The sequence below is a fragment of the Patagioenas fasciata genome, chromosome 13 (genome assembly GCF_037038585.1).
Source record: "Patagioenas fasciata isolate bPatFas1 chromosome 13, bPatFas1.hap1, whole genome shotgun sequence".
NCBI lineage: Eukaryota > Metazoa > Chordata > Aves > Columbiformes > Columbidae > Patagioenas > Patagioenas fasciata.
This window is the reverse complement of record NC_092532.1, coordinates 10,402,502-10,425,865: the sequence shown is the minus strand read 5'-3', so window position 1 is coordinate 10,425,865 and position 23,364 is coordinate 10,402,502. Positions and strand designations below refer to the sequence as shown.

Sequence of the window (23,364 nt, the reverse complement as noted above, 5' to 3'; positions counted from 1 at the left end):
GATGAGTACTGCCCGAGAACACTTTAAGCTGGCAGTGAAACTGCCGTTTCTCCCACTTATTTATTCTCCTACCTCTGTGACATCACCTCTTCTAGTGGATCACATCAGAAGGGAAAATACAAAATTCGTTTTAACGAAGATAAGCTCCACGATCAGCAGACAGTGGCATAAGAAAGGCACAATTAGAAGACAAGCTGCCTCTCTTGGTAGCAGCACTGATTCACGGCAGCCTGAACCACCCTGTGTACGAACAATCCAAGGGCACAACCACACATTTACTTCGAGTTGGCACAACCACAGGATAACACATGCTCTTGTTACCAGTGGTTTTTGGACATCTGGCGGGTGCCTGACGTGCAGACACATCGTCAGCCGGAGCAGCGGGCAGTTATGTGACGAGATCACTAATTCTGGCGCCGGAGACAAGGCTTGTGATTCGAGCAGAGGCAAGCAGCAGTACAGAGATCTCCATTTTGCTCTTTCCAAGCACGCAAAACACAGGACTCCACAGCCAACACAGGTCAAGACCGTCAAATCGGCCCCATTCAGGTAACTTGAGTTTGTCATATTTTAGTTTTCACTTTAGTCCCTTAGTTCTTCCATCAACTATTCTGTTGAGCATCCAGGAAATACTGCACTGGCTTATCACAAAGTCTCTCCTACCTGTTTGGAGTAGCCCCCATAGATGATGACGCTGCCCTCAGGAGTAGCAGCCATTTGACAGCCGGATCTTGGAGCAGGCCCGATCCCCGATGGTGCCAGCTTGCTCCAGGTGAAAGAGTCCAGATTGAAGGTGTACACATCGTTGTAATAGATGTAATCCCTATGGAGAGCAAATCGGCACACCACAGGTTTTTGTAATGGTCACTACTTAGGACAGTATAAAATATAATTTCAGGAAGATCACAAGGACCTCGTTCAACTCCTTGCATTCATAGCTTTTCTCCTGCCATAGTCGCAGCAACGTACAGAAGATTTGTTTGGGTGAAGGTTACTACTTCAGTGCAACAATTTGCATTTGACAAAGCTCCTTTAAGCAAGACCTCTCTGGGTTCTTTTATCTACGTCACTCCTGACAGAGGTTTCATCAAGTCTATCCATTTAACCCAATCCAAGGTAACTCAAACCAGAACACAAAAGATGAAAACAGATTAGAACTATGTCTGTCTAGAGGGGCGGGAATAAAAATATACATATATCCCTGTTCTGTTTCTACTTGGCAACTCACATACTGTAGCTGTGACCTCACGTAGCATGTGAGAGCTTACTAGAGATGTTTCTAGGAAGACAAGGCTCTCCGACAAGATTCAGAGGCTAAAAGTGATGTACTGAGCTTTAGCTACAAGGATGAGTAGCTACTTCAGTGATAAGTGGTACAATGGTTTCTCAAACACTTCAAGACTTTAAATCAAGATCACTTGTCTTTCTAACATAAAGGTCTAGTTCAGTAATAGTACTGCTGAGGATAATCCACTAAAGTCCAGTTTTCTGTTACTGGTGAAATTCTGGTTTGAGTGGGGTTTTTTTGTTTGTTGTTGGTTTTTTTGGGAGGAGGGGTTGGTTGGTTGGTTGTTTTCAGAGGATTCTGTACCACCAGCAGTAACCCACCTCGCACTCTCATGGAAACCTCCAAAGATGATCAGCTGTCTTTTACAAGCAACCATTCGATGTCCACTTCGTCCAGAGGGACCTCCTGATGCCCTGAAATGCAAAAAAAATCCACTTATCAGCAAAATTCGCTTTCCTGTTAGTGTGTCAGTCCATTTTGATTGAAGTCACTGGCAGCTGGGCTGGTTGAGTTCAGCTTCTGTTCTCCTGGAATGGGAAACCATGGAGAACTTCACTGCCTTTTTATCCAGAAGAGTACGTGTGCTCTTCTAAAACTCTTGGCATTTGCCAACACCAGGCACTTTGCAGTAACAATTTTATTCCTAGTGATTGGCCATCTCATCTCTAACAAGACCCAAAGTCTTGAAGTCTTTTCTGCTATGACTCAGGAACTAATTTTTCAGGAGAGTTTAATGAATAGCAGTTAACTCCCACAATTGCAAGAAAGGCACTCGAGACAGAGGTGTTTTCTCCAAGTATCAAATAAAAGCCAGAGACTAGTTCTGACATCCACTCTCCTTTAACATCTTAGCAAATCACATACCCATCATGTGTTCACTCACCTACCTCCCATTAAAATAAAACATCAACCTAGAGAGAAGACTTTCTAAATTACTTATATTTCCTCAAGAGCAAAGACACTGCAACAAAACAAGTCATTGTTATTATCTTACACATTAAAAAGCAGCTACACTTCCCTGTTTTGCTCTTTCAAGCCTTCCTGACCTTTCAGCTAAATGTGCCACTTCCATTTCCAGGAACACGCAGCAACAGCCCATCTGGCACATCCAAAAGCTTCACGCGAAGCCGGGCAGCTGGCAGCGACATTCCTGAGAGACAACCAAGATGCACCTTCCTTCATCTGCACCCACAGACACAGAGGAAACAGAAACAACTTCAAGTACTCTTGAAACAAAAGCAACTTTAAGCCAAACCGCAGAGAAAACAGGGTTTGCTTTGTGTGTTCTCTGCCCTCTTAGATTAATCAATCACATTTTCACTCTCGCTGAGGAGTCCCCAAAAGCACCACTGAACCCAGGGGGCTCCTCAAATCGGCAGGGTTGACACATGTGAAGTGGTTGTAGAATCAGGGCCTAAATAAACGAGAAACCTGCTCATTGTTGAAAACTACAGCAAAACCTAAAGCCACAACCCCACTGCTGGGACTGAACTGGCAGCAGGCAGCTGTGAAGAGCGGTGAGAGATTTCTGTGGAGAGAGAAAATGAGGGCCCTTACTCACCATCAAAAATGACAATCTCACACCAGTCATAATGAAAAACTCCAAGCAGAACAGCAGCATTTGGGTAAGACTGAATTGATATTGATTGCTTGGACTTTTTATTCTAACAGAGAGTGGCATTTTCTAGGTATTTACTGGATTTTTAAGTATCATCCTGCAGAGTAGCACCTCTAGTATTAATTTCATCAAGATCTGAAATCATTATTTTCTCTTCTGTAACAAATCTCCCACGTTATTATTCCAGAGGATGGCACCTGTTTAAATCTTTTTTTTAAAAAAAAGGAAAGAAAGAATTAAAAAATAAAATAAAATCAACCTTAACAATAAAATCCTGTTCTCAGAGAATATCTTCTGCCTTGCTTCTCTAACAGGCTTCCTCCAAGTCAAAAATTAATTCTGAACAATAAAAAGTTTATTCATCAATGAGTTTTAATAAACAAGTTCCCATAAGTGTACAAGTCACTCAAAGCCACAAAGAAAACCATCCAGTCTGGGGCCTGATCTGAATTCAGAGAAGTCTCACTGGCACCAGGACCACTTGCTGTCAGTCACGAGGCTCTTCTCCCCTCTCTTTAAACTAGATACACAAAGTGCAAGAACAGACGCTGAAATGCGGTTCCAGGGGGCTTCACCCTGCGCAGTACTATATCATTGCATTACACATTGATGGAATCAGCTACAAAGAAAGTTTATAGCTTTTGATGTAAGGACAGGCCCTCCTAAACTTGCAACAACCGCCCTTACAAAGTATTTTAACATCATTCATACAGCCAAGGTCCTTCGTCCCTGGTCTCCAAACACAACAGTGGAAAAACCAAAGGGAACAGTCAATTAGGACAGGCAGTAACGAACAACCAAGCTGCCTCTCCACAAGGTACTTGCTGCAGCTCCAAGACTCATTTCCCAAATGCCAACCATCTCCTTTCACCTGTATTGGTGCTCGTGGGCCAAACCAAGCATTTTGGAAACGGTTTCACAGACTTCATGATTAAGAGTCTGCTTCGTGGGGTTGACACCAGAAAGCAGACATGTGGGAGGGAGCTGTAAATTCTCCAGACTTTTTTTAAAAATAGATTAAAAGATAAGTCTGGATAAGGACCGGCTCTACACACGCACAGCATGAGGCTGATCAGAACTGCTCCATAAGGAATTTGCTTTTACTTGTGGAGTTAGTTTGAGACTTACAGTAACTGAACTGATCCAAATTCAGCTCCCAGATTCAAGAATTAAATACAGTGGCTACAGACTGCACACGTGAGTTACCTTTCAATTCATTCCTTCATCCAGAGGATGCTGAGATGAAGCCTGGAACATTTCCACAATAATAAAAGTGATGATGCATAGAACATCCCATGAAAGGGGCATTTCAGGACAAAGCACTTTTAACCTCCAGTACTTGAGGTAGCTGAAGCCTACGACTTCAGGTTTACATCTTACACCTGTGAGTGCAAACAACTGTTTTGTGCAGCAACACACGCACACATGCACCCGTGTGCTTGTACACTCAGTCAGGAATACACAGGTGAACACGTAATTGCCACAAGGCACAAAATCCTCAAATCAAATCCCTCGCAAAGTCAAGCAACAGTTGTACATTTGGATCTATCGGAGAACACGCTCACAAGGCTCACTTCTGGGCTGACAGAGGAAGCCTGCTCAATGGTACACCAAATATGCTTATTTTTTCTTTTAACACCAATGCACCTTTCTACCTTGTGTTGGAGGATCTGATCTTTCTGGTGACAGCATGTGAGCAAAAAGAGCAGTTAATGAGAAACAAACCTATGCTGAAATGCGTCCTGCACTGCACTGACTGCTCCAGTTCTCTCTGTAAACTGCATTAAACATATGCTCCTGAAACGTTGCCCTGAAATATTTATGGCACCACATCTCACAAAATTGTTATGGGAAGTATCATTAACATTGTAGTATTGGAAGGGAGCTATGCAGGCTCAAAAATAAGAGAAAGAACTACACAGAGGAGGGATCTGCCAATTCCTAAGCATAACCCCAAAGCGTGATGCTCCCTGTCTCCCTTTGAGGAGTGCACTGGGCCACACAGAACTGAATTAGAATCTTCTCTCCAGGAAGGAATGAGGCAATTAGCTTACAATATTGCTTAGCTCTAAGTCAGAGTGACAAACAGTTCATGCACTGTGGCAACCTTGTGCCTCACACACATCATAAGGTGGTAGCAATAAGTCAAAGTCAGTTGCTGGCAAGTCTTGTAGTGGGTTGGGTTTTGTTGTGTTCGGGCCACCTTTGCGCATGCAAAATTCAAGTAAATATAGGTAAATATAGCAAATTTTAACTGTCAAGCAGACTGGCACCAGTGTCATCTGTGCTACAAGATAATGGAGAACCGCTTCTCCAGCAGCCTTGGCAGACACAGCACAGGGATGAGCTATTTGAGGCTCTCTCTTCCAAAGTGTTTTACAGTCAAGGCTCTTAGAGCACCAAGATGGTCTGTGGCATGAACTGTAGGCCACGAAGGACAACATAACTGTCTGAAATCTAAGCTGTGGGGCTGGAATAACTAGATTTCCTAGAACTGCAAGTTCAGATCACAGCAGGGTCATCTTAGCTATTCAAGACACAAAAATGAATACACTCGAGCCCACCTCATATAGGGCACATACGATTCTTCCTACATGAAACACAAACTTTGTCTCTCTTGTTCAGACATTTCATGAAGAATAAATATATTACTGTATTATTTGCACTAAAACAATGCCTTCCAAACACAACTGAGCTTACTCAATACCAGTCCGCACCCCAAATGTTTATCACCAGGCATTTATTCAGGTAACACTGCTCGCACATGGGACACATGGAATCATTGCTTGGCCTGTTACTGTACCAGGTCTGGTGCCTCACCAGGACCCAACACACCTACACAATCTGCCCTTTCCATTTAGTCTTCCCAAACATTTTCACCCTCTCAATACCACCAGTCCCTAGGCTGACCCCCACTGCCATCAGTCACCCCAGCCAGTTAATGCCAACCCAAAATAAGCAAGTGCTTGGCCTAAGACATGAGAAACCCACATGGAAAAATGACAGCAGCAATGGGGTTCCCTGGCCAGAAAAGCAAAATGCTGAAGGAAGTGAAATGCAGCACATGTTACGGTGATAGTTTTAAAAGAAGTAAGGAAAAAATCCCTCATACGACTCAACAATCATCTCTGCCCTTTCCTCTTCCCCTTGCCAAGCAGATTGTAATCAAGATGCCATATGGAAAAGCAAAGAGGCAGCAGAAACTTGATTTTCACACTCAGTCAGGTTAGCATTAAAACAAAGACATCCCCTCCCAGCCTCCTCCACCAGATGCCTCATTAATGCAGCTCTTGGAGCTCTGCCCAAGGATGGGGAGGAGATGCACTTTGTTTTATTCGCACACTGGGACCAGGGCACAGGCATTTTCAAAATTCCAGCAAGGCTGAAAGGCAGACGTCCACCCAAACACATCAGGAAGCTCAGATGGAGTAAGTCCTGCATGGGGCAGAGAGAGAGAAAAGATCATCTATCCATGGCACTTTCACCCATGGAATTTATGATGCTCACTTAGAAAACATCTGTCTTTTTATGTATTGAGAAACAATCAAGTACCAATGTCTCCAAATGCATCCTCCCACTGTGGCATGGTAGCCAAGGTGACCTGTGACAGCCAGTACCTGGCCATGGGTGGCTATGGGTGGCCTGGAGAGCGTGGTCCCCAGAACCTGCTCCCCAGGTGGGACCAGGAGCCCACCCTGCCCAGCTGGCTCCTCACTAACCATGTCAACCCACCACAACAACATCTCTTGCTGCCGTCTGAGTCCACTTGGGGCCTGGGACTGCAGGGGGAATCCTGCAACTCGCAGCACGTGCAAACTTCATGCTCAGCTCCAGGCAGGGAACAGGCACTTCTGCAGTGTAAGTTACATCCAGCATCCCTGAGGCTGCCCTCCCACATAGGGTAATACACAGGATGAGTAGAGCTTCCTAACCACCTCGTTTCCTTCCTCTTCCCAGGCAGGTCAGGTACTGCAGCATTTGTTTGGGGAGCAAAAAACCCTAAATCAGCTCTACAGCAACGCATCTGCAAACTCACGAGAGAGCAATTTGCACTATCAGTGGTGGAGCTAACGAAGCCTCATCTGGATTCTCTGATGGCTCACAAAAAACAATCTCCCGCCCTCGCTCTCCCTGCAGCTGGGTATTAACACTGCTCTCCGGTGAGGATTTTTTCAACCAAGAGTTTGGCTGAAATGTCAACCTTTTCTCTCAGCAGGGACTCTATGGAGAGCATCACTTTGTCCCCCACTCCTGCTCACATGAAACCCATAAGGATGCAATGCACTTGAGTTCATCCCCTTTCTTTGGCTGAGGCTGAGCAAGGGATTCAGAAGTTATTTTGGGGAGCTGGGAGGGGTACAGTCACAGTTTACATCAGCTTCTGCCTAACAACAATAGGCAGATCAGCCTGCACAGTGACAGGTCTTTTTAATCCTTGCACCTCTTAAAGAGCCCTCCATCATTTTGGAGATTTTCTCTCACCCCCACTTCTCAAAGACAAGCTGGGCACTCTAGAATAAACCCGACTTTCTGGAACAAATGACAGGTCTGGAGCCAAGAGCCACACTGATGGACAAGAACCAGTTGCTTAGAAATCAAACAGTTTTCCCTCAGCATCCCAGAGCTACTCAAAAGCACGATCCCTGGATTCTCAGAGAGCAGTTGGCTGCTGGGATCCTTTTAACGCAGACTGTTGTGGACTCCTTTGCATTTTTGCACTTCGGCTCTGTAGTCTCCCTGTACCTTCCACATCAGAGTCCCTACACTGCTACATGAACATTAGTAAAATTAAACCTACAAATTCCCTTGTCAGGCAATGTCAATGCTCCCATTTCACAGGGAGGGGGAAAAAGGCAGACAAGCGTCATGACTCACTGTGTGGCCTCAGGCGTGTGCCAAGGCAGAGCCCAGGTATCCATCTCTGCTCCCTCCTAAATCACCTTCTCAATTACTGTGCAAGAAGAGACAGATACCAACAACAGGCGGCCACACTCTGCAAGCAAGGTGAAAAGTGATCAGCCTGGACAAATTTAGGGCTTCCCACCTGAAGGACAGACATGGATTTCATCACCAGGAGCTTGACAGGTCAAACAGCAGATAAGCAAGTCTCCAAAAGCTGCTGCTTTCCCTGGTGCCACCGTGAGGGTCAAATGTACGGGAGTTCCAGCCCACCCAAAGCTGGGCTCTGACTAACCCCAGAGTCACAGCAATCCCAAAGTCCAAGAGAAAGTCTATGTCAAAGTCAGAACCAAAGCCACATCTCCTGCCTCTCAGTCCACTGGGTCACTCACCAGACCTCTCCTTATCTCATGCAAATATAAAAATGAGCAACAAACCAAGAAGCTAAAGGTTAGGAGAACACTAGCAGAGGATTTTAGGCGAGATCCACAGAAGATATTTCGACACTTTAACTCCTGTCAAACACCACCAGGGCTTTTGGCACCGATCTCCTTTGACAGGTCTGAATTAATGGCTTGTTTATCCCAAGGAATCTTGAAGCAGCAGATGTCAGCTATGAGGAGTGAAGTTGGCTCTGTGGATAGACACAAGCTGTCTTCTCAAGCAATGGTAAAACTGGGCAAGACCCCCATACTAGTCTTGTACAGCCCAGCCCAGGAGGAGCCCAGGCAGATGGCACAACAAGTACTGTTTTGAAGCTGGACATCTATAGCCACCATGGTTGGGAGGACAGAGTGATGTTCATGATACTCTCTCCTTCAGTTAACTAATACCCAAGCACACCCATGCTCCAAAAATCGCATATTAAATAAAATAGTTTTGGTCTCAATAGACCTGGAACACATCTCTCATTTTGACATCTTTCTGGAAGCTGTTTCTAAGATGGGCACCTCTGTACTCAAAGGAAAGATGAGTGGACAGTGGAGAAATCACAGCATTACACCAGAAATCAAACTCAGCTCATGCTGGCATAGTTCCTTGTAAGGTCAGCATCACTGACGTCAGAGCACATCACTTACTTGATCTGCTCCCAGGTCTTGGTAGCCAAATGCAGGACCCAGAGATCCTTGTAATGATAGAACTGTTCCCCGTTGGGAGATGCAAACTCGCCTCCAAACACCCAGAGCTGCCCGCCGGCTGTGGGCACCACTGCTGCCTGCCAGAGAAAAGGAAGAGCTGGATCAGACAAGGGTTCAGAAACCAGAGACAGGAGAACTCTATCAAATGCGCAGCTGCCTCCAGATACCAGAGAGCAGACAAGTGGCAGTGGCTGCTGCTGCCTTTCTTGGCAACAACAGCTCTCTGGGCTGAAGGAAGGGGAGTTTTAAATGGAAGTTACTCATTGTTTAACACACCTTCCCTATAGTAAAGGGCCATCTTGAGTTCCAGTTCTACAAATTCAAAGTTCCCTGGAAAGCATCTTGGGATTCAGTTTAACAATTGTTCAAATCTCTCCATTCACTGAAAGGAAACCTCTCCACAGCTAAGGCTCAGCAGCATTTTACCCATCCTGTAGCGACATAAATAGAATCCTGCAGGAGAAATACTGATGAACTCTGAGCCATGTGAGGAACAGGGACACTTTGTGCCTCAAAGACACATCTAACACCCCAGCACTGGGCAGAGTAATGCAGGGAAACATCTTTTGGACCATTAACGGTGCACAACTGCCCTTTGCAGGTTTTGTACATTATAAACCAACAAACAGTACAGAAGCCAAGCTTAAGTTCAAACCTGAAAAGCATTTCTGCTCCCTTTGACGGAAAAAAACAAACCAAACCAAAACAAAGCAAAACACAAACCCACCAACCAAAAAGCCCTCAAACACAGAAGGAAATGAGCAGAGACTGTTACTGCTTTGGTTAGGGCAAGCAGCAGAGAGTATGAAAGGGGTTTGGTTTGGGTTTTTTTTGCACAGAGCAGCACTCAAACACTGTTGTGATGCAATCTGACATTTAAAAGCAGGGAGATCAGAGGAAGACTTTGCTTCCTTAAAATTACCTGCATAAGAACTAAGGAAAAATTAAAGAATCCCAAAAAAAGAAACTATGTGACTGTGCAAATCTTTTCCTTGACCGCGACCTCTTGGGATGTTTACACTAAAAATAAATTCTTCCACACATATTTTTGCAGGGTTCCCATAACCAATCAACATTGGGATAATGATCTCTTTCTTAAGAAGGGCTTCATTACATGGCTCTCTTTTCCAGCAAAGAAGATCTTTAGCATCAGACACATGATCATGCCCTGACATAAACCAGCCTATACATGCACCGATTAGACATATGAGAAAATATGGGGTGTGTTTGCAAGCGGGATTTGTGGGAACATGAAGGTACCTGAACAAAGGGGGATCCATGCCTGATTTTCATGGGTATCTAGAGCTTAAAAGCTTTAAGGGGAATGTATATGCAACAGCCTGCTCATACTTGTGTGTGACCTTTTGAAGAGCTGGCTCAACATTCATTACAGAGCCAAAGCTTTTCCTTAAACAACTAACACCCACCCATGGCTATTCTCATCTCAGCTTCACTGAACTGATGTCATGAAGCCAGTGTAACTCAGAGGACCTCGTGTCAGAGACCAGAGATAACAAATAAGACTGAAAACCTGCACATACAAACCCACAGGCACATTTTTGTTTACCTGTGAGCTAATGCAGAATATGCATGCAAAATAAAGTCACAAGGAAGACAACAAGCCAGTCAACCATGAGGTTGAACTGTCTCCTGTGCAACTACAATTAATTATCAGACAAAAAACACTGTTGAAGCAGGACCCCTCAGCTGGGTTTCTCGTTTTCCTGCTGTTGTAACCCAGTTGCAGCTCCCCGATGTGAGGCTGCCTGCTCAGCTCAGATTCAGCTGCTCGACAGCCACCTGCTGGCATCCAGCACCAGACAAGCCCCTCTCAGCTCCTCACCCGCACAGTAACCTCCTTTTCACCCAGAGAAATGAGCTTTGGAATTCATGGTCTCCTTGGGGAATTTGGCCTCTGAAATCAAGATCTATTTAAGGCACCAGGGGTTAGCGCAAAAATTAAGTCAGACCCTTTTAGTTCAAGAAAGGACACACAACTCGGAGCAAGACTGGTATTTAAGTGTAAGCAAAACAAGGGTGTATGAGCCTAATCAGGGTATTGGATCTTACCGGGAAGCTCTAAAGAGCTTTGGCCATGGGTAGGAAAATAACATTCACATCCTGTCTGGCAGTTTTTGCAACGTACCAGTCACCCAGCCACTTGCTGCAACAGGTAAATAATCTATCAGACAGCTTGCAAGGGCCAAAGACCTGCAAAAAATACAAGTCTTTGGTCCAGTTTCTACTGTGCAGGTGTTCACATGAAGTAAACAAACCCAAATCCTCCATCATCACCAGTCAGTGACCTCAATGACACGGGCACCAGAGGGGTGAATTCTAGGGGACTGTCATGATATCCCAGAAAAATTCAGACAACCTTGTCTATTGCCTTTGCAGACGGTAGAAAAGCAGCCTATCTGCCAAGGGGAAAAAAAAAAAGAAAGACAGCAATCCAAAGGCAGGACACACACCACCAGTGTTGGCAGTTCATTGTAGGTCTGTGAGCATTAAGGAAATACTCATGCACAGCGACTCCATTCATGGCACTCTGGTCAAATGTTAAGTTATATCAGACCAGCATTTTGAAAATTCGGTGCCATCCTGGGATTATGGATGGTTGAGCTGGCCTCTATATAATGCAGCAAGACAGTTCATCTTCCAAAGAGCCTCCCCTGCGAGTCCTGTGAACCCAACAGACCCAACAGTTGCAAAATGATTCTATGATGACGATGTTCTTCTCATCCCAAATCATCATTCCACAATGACTAGAAGAGCACCTTGGACAGGCTTCCAGCAGAAGAGGTGAAGTGACACCATGACAAGGAGAATGCAGAGAAGCCAGAAACCCTCAGGAGGGAAAAAAAAAAAAAAATCAACCCCCATCCACCTTTAGTGCAGCATTAGAACATCCCAATTGCTGCCCTGGCACCCAGTATGTTACCTGGTGAGCACATCGCCGTGGTGGTGGGTTGGGGATCTCTACTTTAGACCAGCTGTTCTTTCGGATGTTGTAAACATACAGTTCATTATACAGGTACGTCTGTTAGAAAGAGAAAATACACGTCACCACGGCTCTCCATGGGACAGGGTCAGTCTGTCCACGCACAGGTACACCGAGGGTTATCTGTGAGTTTCGGGGAGAAGACACACAGCACCAGCTTTGCCTCATCAGGCAGGGAAGGACAACAACCTCCTGCACTGGCTGAGGAGCCAGGAGCTTTTTCAGCAATCCTCTGGACTGGACTGTTCTTTAACAAACCCTTCGTTAAGCCTGTGATAGTTGGACACGTGAGGACTTAAGAAGTTGGAGCTTAAATACAGATGTGCAAGTTAAAGTTGCCTGAATCGCAGCTCAACTTCAGAGACAGAAACAGCTTGAGGCTGCAAAACAAGCAGGATTAGTTTAGCCTGTCACATCTTCAGGCAGCCAAATATCACTGGCAGGCTTGAGTTTTCACACTACAGTATGTACAACTTCTGAGGGTCATAAAGACCAGTTTGACTCCAGAAGCACAAGAAACATTTGCAGAAATTCAGTAACAAGAGTGCCTACTTGCAAATATTTGCTATCATACACATCTTCCAGGCAGACAATGCTTTGCCAGCAGCAAAACCACAGAAGTGCCTTGTTTTGAAAAGTGGAAGATACAGATTCTTCAATAGTTATCAGAAATGAGGGGCAGATATGGCTACAATTAAGTCTGGAGAAATTATGAAGCCCTGAAATATTGATGCCGAGACAATCACTCTGACTCCTTAATGGGTTCTAGCATGTCTCCTTCCTGCCAACTCTCAGGCATGAGACAGTATCAAGGCAGAATTAAAAGGCTACTTTGCTCTCATTCAGGGACAAATACATATTTTATGACTGCTGCCTTGAATTTCACTTCAAATGAGACTCATGCAAATTACAGTAAAAGGCAGGGAGAGGGTAGAATAAAGAAGAAAAAAAAATGGAAGTATACATTACTTTTTGGCCATTGAAATATTCACCTCCAAAAAGGATCAATTCGTCTTTCTCAGGGTGAGCAGAGAGGGAGCTGTTCAGCCTGCAAAAGAAAGAGGAATGGCCTAAACAGAAGCATAAGAGTCCTGTAAAACTCAGAAGCTTGCAGCTTTAACTCAGCCAGCACTAGCACCTCTGCCCTCTGGCCACAAACATCTCTCCATCATCTGCCAAATTACTCGGCTGTGATATTCACCCCAGGGCTAAAAACTCCTCAAAGAAATTAACTTCTTAAAAACTCCCAGCAAGATTAATTTCACATTGTCTGAAATCTCCTATTTTAGGAGCACACGTTACACTGTCATTTAACATGCCTTTTGACGTGAGCTCTTGAATTTTAATGCTGGCGTGTCAAGAACAAAAAATTATTTTTATGAGGGCACATAACTATGAGTAGAACTGGGCTGTCTCGGATCGACTTCTCTGCGTCGTTACTCTGCAGTTACCACTGGTCATTGCTCATCTACGCACCACCAAAGTGTTCTGCACTCCCAAGGAGGAACTGACCCCTGTGAGATCACCAGCATCATACTGACCTGTCCCATTATGCAGAGAGAAAAACAGGTATCACAGAGAAAGGCATTTATCTAACAAGCCACAGGACAGACAAAAACAGAACCTAGAAGTATGTGGACCCCAAGCCTACACTTCGTGGGGTCTTGTATTTCGTGACGCATCCTTTTGCCTCTTAAGTCCTTTCAGCTTTTGAGCCTGAATCCAAAACTTCCTTTTAACTTTTATTCTTCCTCAAAGCCCTGCAACCTAACCCTGCTTTGCCGCCTTTCAGGGATGATTAAAAAGTGGATTTTAAGGCCAAAAAAGTTTTTGGTCCCTTTTTTAACCAGGGATTCAATCTAAAATCATAGAATCATTTTGGTTGGAAAAGACGTTCAAGATCATCAAGTCCAACTGTTAACCCAACACTGCCAAGTCCACCTCTAAACTATGTCACCAAGAACCTCATCTCTGCATCTTTTCAACCCCTCCAGGGATGGTGACTCCACCACTGCCCTGGGCAGCCTATTCCAATGCCCCACAGCCCTTTGGGGAAGAAATAGTTCCCAAGATCCAACCTCAACCTCCCCTGGCACAACTTGAGGCCATTCCCTCTCGTCCTGTCGCTTGTTCCTCGGGATCAGAGCTCAACCTCCCCTGTCTCCAAGCTCCTTTCAGGCAGTTCAGAGATCAGGTGGTCTCCCCTCAGCTCCTGTTTTCCAGGCTGAACCCCCCAGGTCCCTCAGCCGCTCCCATCACACTTGTGCTCCAGCCCCTTCCCCAGCTCCGTTCCCTTCTCTGAACTTGTTCCAGCACCACAAGGGCTTTCTTGGCCTGAGGGGCCCAAAACTGATCCCAGGATTTGAGGTTCAGCCTCTCCAGTGTCCCGTACAAGGGACAGTCTCTGTTCTGGTCCCACTGGCCACACCATTCCTGATACAAGCCAGGACGCTGTTGGCCTTTTTGGCCACCTGGGCACACTGTTGGCTCATGTTCAGCCGCTGCCACCAACACCTCCAGGTCCTTTTCCACCAGGGGGCTTTCCAGCTGCTCTTCCCTGAGCCTGCAGCATCTGTCGGGTTGTTGTTACCCAAGCGCAGGAGCCAGGACTTGGCCTTGTTCCACCTCAGACAACTGGCCTCAGCACACTGATCCAGCCCCTCTGTAGAGGCTCCTGCCCTCTTCCACTCAACCTGGTGTTATCTGCAAACTTACTGAGGGCACACTGACCCCCTTGTGCATGACAAAGATATTAAGATATTAGATATTAATATACCAGATTATAAAATTAACTCTAGATATCAGCTATGCCAGATATTATGCCTTCCACTTTCAGGAAATAACTTGACAGAAACAAATGTCCTTAAAAGCACCATCAACTTCCATATAAGCGATAGTCAAAGCCTGATACAATCTCTCACCTGGGTGAGGGAGGTGGGCAGGATGTCTCAATTACTTGGGTCTTTTTAGCATCTAAACTCTGGAATTCTGCTATCAGGGCTTCAAGGTCCTCCTGAAAATAAAAAGCCAGACATGAGTTCCTCGACATGCACAGAGCCACACACACACACACATATGAAACCAGCATTCACTCTCACAATTTCTTCTTTTTTTTTTTAATTGTCTATTTATGTTCCCTTCATTCCACTATCAGAAACGGATGCCGAGTACTTCCACAGAGGCTTTAAACATTGGTCTCCCCTTAAACACTAACAAGTTGCTCAGAAGAGTCCTAAAAGGATGATACGCAAAGTTTAGTGCACACCTGCTATTCCCATAGCAGAAATACTGTGTAAATCAGCAAAAGTGAACACAAACCATTTGAGCCTTAACAAAATGATGAACAAATATGTGCTACAATCCAGCCAGCCCTCTTTTTCATCTGCAACAGAAAAATGCATAAATGGAACTGGAAACTTTTTTTATTCCCAGTTCATACTTTAGTTGGAGAGAAACCTGTACATGTTTTTATTCCCTTTTGGCTTCTGTCAATCAAAACCAAAATCTGCCTCCACATTGCAGATACACTAAGTTGCAAGGGCAGAAGTAGGACTGCAGGTGGAGGGAGTTTCTGATTCACAGTCTCTCCTACACCCCCACTGCTCCCCACCTCCCTTCAGTTAACCTTTCCCTCTCAGTAACTGCATTACCACAGTGTGGTCAAAGCAGAGATTTCCAATATTTGGGCATTTTGCCCCTGCAGCATGACATCAACTCTCCCGACAGACGTTATCAATATACACTAGTATCTTTCCCATTATTTAAGTTTTGCATTATGCTAGGAACACCATGTTTTGATCAGGGAAAGGCAACTGTTTCAAGGCTTAAATACAAGCACTCACTCTACAACTGAGTTAAACAAACATTTTCATTTGCTTTTAAGACCAAAGGAAAAGCATGGGGGAGAAGGAAAGCAAGCAGGACCCTTAAACTGAATTTTCTTGCCCTTTTACACCCACTGTCACATGCTGCTCCCAACTTGTCAGCAACATGGCAAAAGTCTTCCTGGTAGCAGTTTTCATTTACTGTCTTCCCCAAGTGCACAGGTGTGAGCCCAAGCAATACTTTTTCACCAGAACTGCTTTAACACTAACCCTGAAAGTTTCAAAAGACGTGCACTGACCTCAAACCCCCTGGCCTGCACATCTTGGGGTACAAGGGTGATGACCAGGGGGCACCCACAAAATGGAGAAATAAACTTAACAGCAGAGACAATGATACTGTTAAGCACATTCTTTATTTTATCGGCGCCGGGAAGCTCTGGGATCATCCTCCATAAGGGCTCCAAAGACTGGATGCTCTTGTGTTGCTTATATTCACAAAATTATTACATACACATTACAATTAAAAAAAAAAAATAAATTGACATACTTCTATAATTGATGATATTAGTTATAATTGTTTGGTTTCTCACAATGCATCTATTAATTATTACTGAAATATAAACTAAGCCCTCTGCCTCTAAACAATGTATCACTTAATGTCCTGCCCCCCTCTTCTCATGCAGAAGGATCTAAAACTTGAAAAACATGCCCTCGTCTTGCAGGTGGTCAGAAAGCACTGATCATGTCAATTGGTTACTGATGGGTACATCTTTTGTAACTTAATCACAGTGTACGTTAATTTAGCAGCTTATCTTCACCCAAGGCACCTACCCAAGGTATATTATAACCGCTTGTGTCTGGATACACTCCTTTCAACTTGAAATACCCCTGTCTCTGACCTCCCCGTGCCTCCACCGACGGTTTTCCCTCCAGGTCCCGTTTCACAAAACGCCCCGAGGGCCCAAGGCAGGGCCGCATCGCCCCAAAGGGGGCCCAGACCCTGCGGGCCGGGGCTACCGGAGCCCCCGTGCCCCCCACTCACCTCCTCCTTCTTGGCTCTGCGGGACACCTTCCTCTCCATCTTCGCGGCCGTCTTCTCGGCCCCCTTGCCCTTCTTCTCCCGCTTCCCTTTCTTCCCCATAGCTGTAAGGCCGACCTAGGCCGCGCTGGGAGCACCGCGCTGGGAGCACCGCGCTGGCCGCCCCGGGCGCACGGTGGGGCGGGCAGCGGCGCCCGCTTTGGCCCGGGGCTTGCAGGCCCGGGCCGCCTCTCGGCCGAGCGGCGCAGCCGCGGGGGCCCTCTGCGGGCCTGGCGGGCTCGGTGCAGCCGCTACCCGCCCTTCCCTCCCGCGGCTGCCCCGCTCCAGGCCGGGGCTGGCCTAGCCCGGCCCTGTGAGCTCTGCCGGGCCGGGGAGAGGCCTTAAGGCGGCTCCACATACGGCCTTTCACCCACCCTGAGTCCAGACCCCCATTTGACACACGTTCCTATTTATTCCTGCCCTGAGGAGCCCGTGGAACCCACAAAATGGCCCCTCCTGGCCAAGGGAAGGGCTGAGGAGACACCTGTGGTGTGAGGCGGATCTGGGGAAGGCCCTGTGCAGAAATGAAAATGAACCATGGGCTGAATATCTCAGGGATTGGGGGGGTTGTGCAAGTGTTTTCATTTTCAGCTGCAAAGTTTTGGAAATGGGGTTTACTCGGGCCAGTCTCGGAGACCTGAGGTGTCGGAAAGGCGATGAAAGCGGTGAGCACTGCGAGGAGATGCTGGGCAGCTTTTTTCCCCTTGATGGTGGGGAAGGAATAATGATGATTTGGTTTTTACATGGTATTTCATGCAGATGCTGAGCCCAGACAAAATTTCTGGGAGAACACCTACTTTGGACACCTAACCAGCTTGTAACGTTGTCAATATGAGTTCAAATAAATCTTTGAGCTGTGAGTTTCCATTCATCCCCCTGGGGTTCATAATGGCCTTCGTGAATACTTCTCATTCCCAAGGAAGGAGTGGAATCACATTTTTCACTGTAATTCCCACAAAAACCCACATTGCCTGGAATCGGGGTGATTTTTCACCACTGTTAGCCACACAAAACCAGCAAGAACATCCACTGAAGGTTCGGCTCAATGCTCGCCACGTTAACCCAACATCCATTACGTGCTGCGGAAATTGCAGGACAAATCCTGTGCTTTTGAACGTCTGCCTACACTTGAACTTCTGATCCTGGAAACGCAGAGCCCTGAAGCTCCAAGGGAAGAGCTGGGAAAATATTTTGAGGTTGTGGATAACATACATGCTGATCAACATTATGTTTGGTTGTTCTGAAAACACTGGGTCACAACTAAAGCTGCAGCATGTCGATGTTTTTGCACAGGAAGTGAACAGAAAGCTACAGAGAGACCAGGTCAAGTGAATGGGGCAGTTTCTCAGCCGACATCAGATGTGGGAGCTCTGCCGAGTTCCCTGGTGCTACCCACAGGGAAGTCTCCCTGCTGCTTCTTGGTCTTTAACCTCAAAAAGGCACCAGCATGTGAAAATCCATCCCCTCCCGATGCCTACACAAGTTTAGCCACTGATTTCTCTGGGGCCAGATCTTCTTCTAATGTTTGGGAGGGGCCGTTGAAATCGAAAAGACTGCATCTTTGTGAAACCTGCTCTTGAAGTATTCACTCAACATCAATTTACTGGGGAAACAAGAAGTCTTCCATGTCCTCCACACCCTGCTCATCCTGCCCCCATTTACATCGGCCTTTTTGGTGCCACAGCACAGGTGTCTTTTTCACAACTGAGTGTACAGGGATCCTCAGCTCTGTGAGCTCAAATTGCATTCTCAAAACTTTATTTTCTGTATTTCCAAGTGCAGATTCAGATACTTGGAGCTAGCCACCACACGGGGAGCTGTGTGGGGCAGAACACTCCTGGTGTCAGTTCTTCAATCTCTTGAACTGTATAGTCTAGTTTCTCATGGTTTATATGGGGGGAAAAAAAAAAAAAAAGATGAAAGGACAAAGAAAACTTTGTGCTGCACTTTGAAAACACAAAGCACAATATAAGCATGAAACCAGGCATGAACTTCTCAGGGATAAATATACCCCTGCTCCACCCCAGCGAGAAGTCCTGCTGTAGACATGATGGTAACTGTTAAGAGATGTGTCTTCATCTGATGGACACCTTGACTGCAGAAAGTGACATAAGAGCACCCATGCCCCAGAACATGAATTTAAGACTCCAAAACTGACTTGATTGAGCTCTTCTCACAGGCTTCTCATCACCCTGAAAGGTAAGGGTCCTCCGCATTCCCACACGACACGCAGGGCTGTACTGCTCGTGGTCACACAAACATCTGCACCCAGCTGGCAGACAGATGTGTGCTCCTGAACATGGCCAAGTTCACGCGCACACACGCTCCCACACACAGATGTTCTCACACTCTGTTATGTCTCAGCTTTTGTTTCCGCTTTGTTTTGAGGGACATATTAATAGCATAAGCTTGACTTTGCCTGTGTTTGCACATTTTGTTCTACTGCTATGAAGTTGGCCTGCGCTGTTATATCTGGCAGCCTGTCTCCAGTTCTGATCTATACAGAGAGCACGTGGTTTTACTTTGTTATTTTTTTATAGTCTGGAATATGCACATTCAACAGGATGATAAATCCAGCTGTATCAGCAAAGTAAAGAATAACAGGCATGAAAGCTTCAGAAAAGACTCAAAAGCTTTTTCCCACAAGTCTTCTTTGTGCTCTAACACTTGATTTATTTTTCCCTTGTTAATGCTTTCTGAAGCCAGTAGCAAGGAAGGAATTAATGGCATAGAATAAGCGGGAGGACATGCTGACAGCACAGTAACTAAATCAACCACAAAATGCATTGCAGTTGTACAAAGAGCTGGTACGTTAGAGTTTTCTGACACTGCCTGTGTAGAAAGATGAGAGTGAAGATAAGGCCAGCAAACAGAAAACTGTGGGGCTGCTGAGTGGGGACTGCCTCAACCATGCTGGTGGGATCCGCCCTAATGAGATTTTGGTGTAGGCTCCACTGAGCAAGAGGAGAGAGCTGCAAGGGAACACAAAATCACACCAGCGTAACACCCAGGAACACCAGCGTGTTGGAAACCAGCAGGGTTCCGAGTCCTGAGTATGTGCTGGGACACGTCAGGATACCCAGGAAAAGTTTTCTTTAACTGCTGGATGGTGTATAATTCATGCAGCAAAACTTCAGCTAACGAGTCAAAAACGAGATCCTTCCGTCTCCTCCAGGCTCAGGCTGCAGTTGTCCTCCTCCACACATGTAAAATACAGAGGAGAAAAAAAACCCACAAAATGGTATGACCTCCCAGGCTCTGGTGACAGCACTTCAAAGTAATTTGTCTCCAAAGGCAAACACGGCTGAGTGTCAAGGAAGGGCACGTGGATAAAACCAAGGCTCACTGTGGAAAAAGTGCCTCATTTCAGAAAATTCGTGGCTTTATCCTGGCCATGCTCACAGTCCCACTCGCGGGTGTAGCACCTGAAACGGGATTTGGGCCAAGCAGGGGGCTGCTGCGAGTCAGCAACGGTTCTTTGCTCCATTCAGGCTCATTTATAACCAGAAGCTGATAATATCTCATGGCCATTCAATTGGCTTCCTGAATTTTCTGTTTTGAAATTGGTGCTTTAATATCTTGAAAACAGAGGAAGCAGAGGCTTCCCTGGAGGGAAGTACAAAGCATGGCTTTATTCAGATACAGGTCCCAAGGGACATCAGTCTAAATCCATCAGCAAACTGTCACACTTGAAGCCACAAATTCTCTGTGAATCTGCAAAAGCCCTTACTTTTGCTATTCTAGTGGGACTTCATTGGCTTTTCCACGTTTTTAAAAAGAAAACATCAGAGAAATAATTAAAAAGCAAGACAGAGCAGGAGAGTGGTTTAGAAAGGCTCACTTCTGACCATTAATAATGGTACAGCAATTTTACATATTCTAGATAAGCACCCTAATGTTATAGCACTAATTATTAACATCAGTGCCAGTAATAATGAAGACAGCAGGTCCAGTTAACATATGGAAAACACCTGCAGATTAAAAAAAAACCCCACAAACACGGGTTTTAATGAATAATAATGAATAATGAATAATAAATAAATTAATTAATTAATAAAATAAATTCTCACCTGAATCCATCATTGATGAATGGCAAATAAGTAAGAATTTCTCCACCGCAGATCCAGAGCACATGAGCATTCATCTCCCCTCTCTGACCTCAGGCTTTAAATGCAGATGCTTCCATTTCAGCACCAAAATGAACAGCTGATGCCTAAAATAGTACATTTGGTTTTAATGCCAAACCAAGCCCCTCCACACCATATTTCCGCACATGTAAAGCTTGCCCAGCCTGGCTGCGCTTGCTTCATTTTTAATGAATTTACTCACAGTCAAAGTGCCAGGATGAGAAGCGTGGTAGACACAGAGCAGGGAGCATTAATCTGTATTTCCTGCTGAAACGTTTCACTCTTCAGCGTCCCGCCAGGCTCGTTTGTGGGAGACAGCTCTAGGTCTGAAAACAAGGTCATTTTTCACAAGCACTGGTCCTGGCCTTGAAGATGGAATAGAGGAGCATTGCCAGGGTAGTAAACTATCCAGCTTGGTGACAAAGCTGAGCAGCATTTTAAGGGTGGTTGTCCTGGGACAATTATATACTTTCTGATGTGTGTAAAACAGCTGAAACTGCCTACAGGGGTGAAGAGTGAGTTGCCTTGTGCTGCCAAGGGATCCTGTTCTGGGGCAAACACCTTCTCCTCCAGCCAGCATTCAGATTGCTGAATTATTTCAGCTGTTTGCTGTGAACAGCTGCCACATGGGGAAGGGCTGTTCCCACCATTTACTGAACATCTTTACAATTTACCACCATGACGAGAAGCACCAGAATCTAGAAATTACAAATAAAGGTTTTGCTCACTTTATACAATGACACGTGCGTGCACATATATATGAGTAAGCACAGGAGGATGGGACTCTTGGTGGAACTAATAATTTGATGTTATTCAAGTCAGCCTCTGTAAACATCTTCACAGAGCAGCCAACTTCTTAATCATGAGTCACTGATTTCTTTCACTTCTCCTTTTTCAGACACTGTGGATTGCTGCAGGGACTGGTGTTCCGCTCCGCTATTTCATCAGAGCCGCTTTGATGGTGCTATTTCAAGTGTACGAGGTGGCCGCGGTGTCACTGAGCCATGGCAATATTTACCAGCCCAGCCTTGAAACTGCTTCTGATTAAAATGCTCCAGCAGCTGCACAGAAAATCTCTGTCCAGTTATTGTCACATCTTTCTGTGACAGTGGCCCCCAACAATCTGCTTGAGTCAGTGTGCCAGTTCTCAGAACGGTGATGAGAAAGCGGAAAACTTAGGCTGCCTTTCCGTCTGTCCTGGATCTTCATTAATTAGGCTAGTGAACCATTAATTAGGCTACCTAAGCTTCTTTAGAGATGCTTAATCTTCCCTGCGTAAGGCAGAAGGGTTCATCATATCAGGGATGGAGTCTGGCTAATACCAGCTGAAACCTCTTTTCTTTACCTGTCATCAGGCTTGTTTTGCTCTCTTCCCATTTCATTTATGAACAAGTTTAGCTGTTTTTCTACTCATTTATGTACCAAGGTGACACAGAGGTGCTCCTCTTAAATGCCAGTGTTATTGTACATGTCACCTCATCCTGGGGTCAGGGTGTTATAGGGCGCACAGTTTGGGGCTCAGCCCCATTCACAGCACCCGAGGTATATTTGAATGCATTTTGTCATTTCTAAAGAGAAGTATAAATGGGCGAACTGGGTGGAACAGAAGTGAGTAAAAGGAAACCCCAGAAAGCTTGGGTGAGAAGTGAGTTCTGGACAGGAAAGGTCATGTTGCTCATAAGAACAAAGCAACCAAAAATACCTTCAAATCCCCTGCCCTTAGGTACACAACCATTTTTTTCCTCCCTATTATTCAAATTCGAAGTCTGATGCAACCCAGACTGGAATGTGGTAAGACTTGCAATGGCTTCTATGTCCCACCAGATGTCAGCTCCTCTGCAGAGAAGGGCCCTGAGCTGGTTTGCTCACCATGCTGCAAGAATTGCTGATCTGTTGCATCATCTGTGGAGGTGCAGAGCTCTTGCTGGTGGGAAGGGTACAGCCCAGCCCAGGGCCAGGCTTGGGGATGCCAGCAGAGAAGCAGCACAACGTACTCCAGTGAACGGAGGTTGTTTAGTTGAAGAAATCCGTTGTATTTCAGTTTCTCCAGCTCATTCAGGTAGTGTGTCCTTTTTAAATCCGCAGCAATTAGGTGACACAGAAAGCAGCCCCAGCAGGGAATCAGTATTAATCCTATGTTTTTGCTTGCCTAAGAAGAAGTCCAAGCACTTTCTTTTCACCCAGGGAGACTTGTTTTGCCATGAGATGCCAGAACAGCGCACACGTGGTGATGGAGCCCCACCATGTCCAAGAGCCGGAGCAGGCACTGTGTTTGCAGGTCCTGCCTTTTCTTGGACACAAAGGACCAGCCACTGTGTACAGTTATTGGTCCTGTTTTCCCTCAGTAAACAGGTACAAGTTCACTGAAAAATATTCAGTGCTCTGTTAAC

At 45.6% G+C, this 23,364-nt stretch overlaps 1 protein-coding gene and 1 long non-coding RNA gene across 4 annotated transcripts in view; both read right to left on the bottom strand.

Moving 5' to 3' along the window:
• The window catches only part of KLHDC4 (kelch domain containing 4), a 28,714-nt gene extending 11,683 nt beyond the window's left edge, over nt 1-17,031 (bottom strand). For 2 of the 3 annotated variants that reach the window (XM_065848592.2, XM_065848593.2), the window contains exons 1-7: nt 16,812-17,031; nt 14,867-14,958; nt 12,915-12,993; nt 11,886-11,984; nt 8,885-9,021; nt 1,609-1,701; nt 664-823 (exon numbers count right to left, since the gene is read on the bottom strand). In XM_065848592.2, coding sequence (XP_065704664.1) covers nt 664-823; nt 1,609-1,701; nt 8,885-9,021; nt 11,886-11,984; nt 12,915-12,993; nt 14,867-14,958; nt 16,812-16,910 — 759 coding nt within the window. In that variant the 5' untranslated portion in view covers nt 16,911-17,031. Of the gene's footprint in view, nt 1-663; nt 824-1,608; nt 1,702-8,884; nt 9,022-11,014; nt 11,093-11,885; nt 11,985-12,914; nt 12,994-14,866; nt 14,959-16,811 lie in introns of those variants that run through there. The other variant, XM_071814569.1, reaches the window with a different exon arrangement.
• Nucleotides 17,032-20,053: 3,022 nt separating this feature from the next.
• Nucleotides 20,054-21,468, bottom strand: LOC136107502 (uncharacterized). The gene is made up of 3 exons (XR_011741331.1): nt 21,177-21,468; nt 20,918-21,060; nt 20,054-20,818 (listed from the first exon to the last, which is right to left on the bottom strand). It is a non-coding gene; the product is annotated as an uncharacterized lncRNA (long non-coding RNA).
• Nucleotides 21,469-23,364: the final 1,896 nt, after the last annotated feature.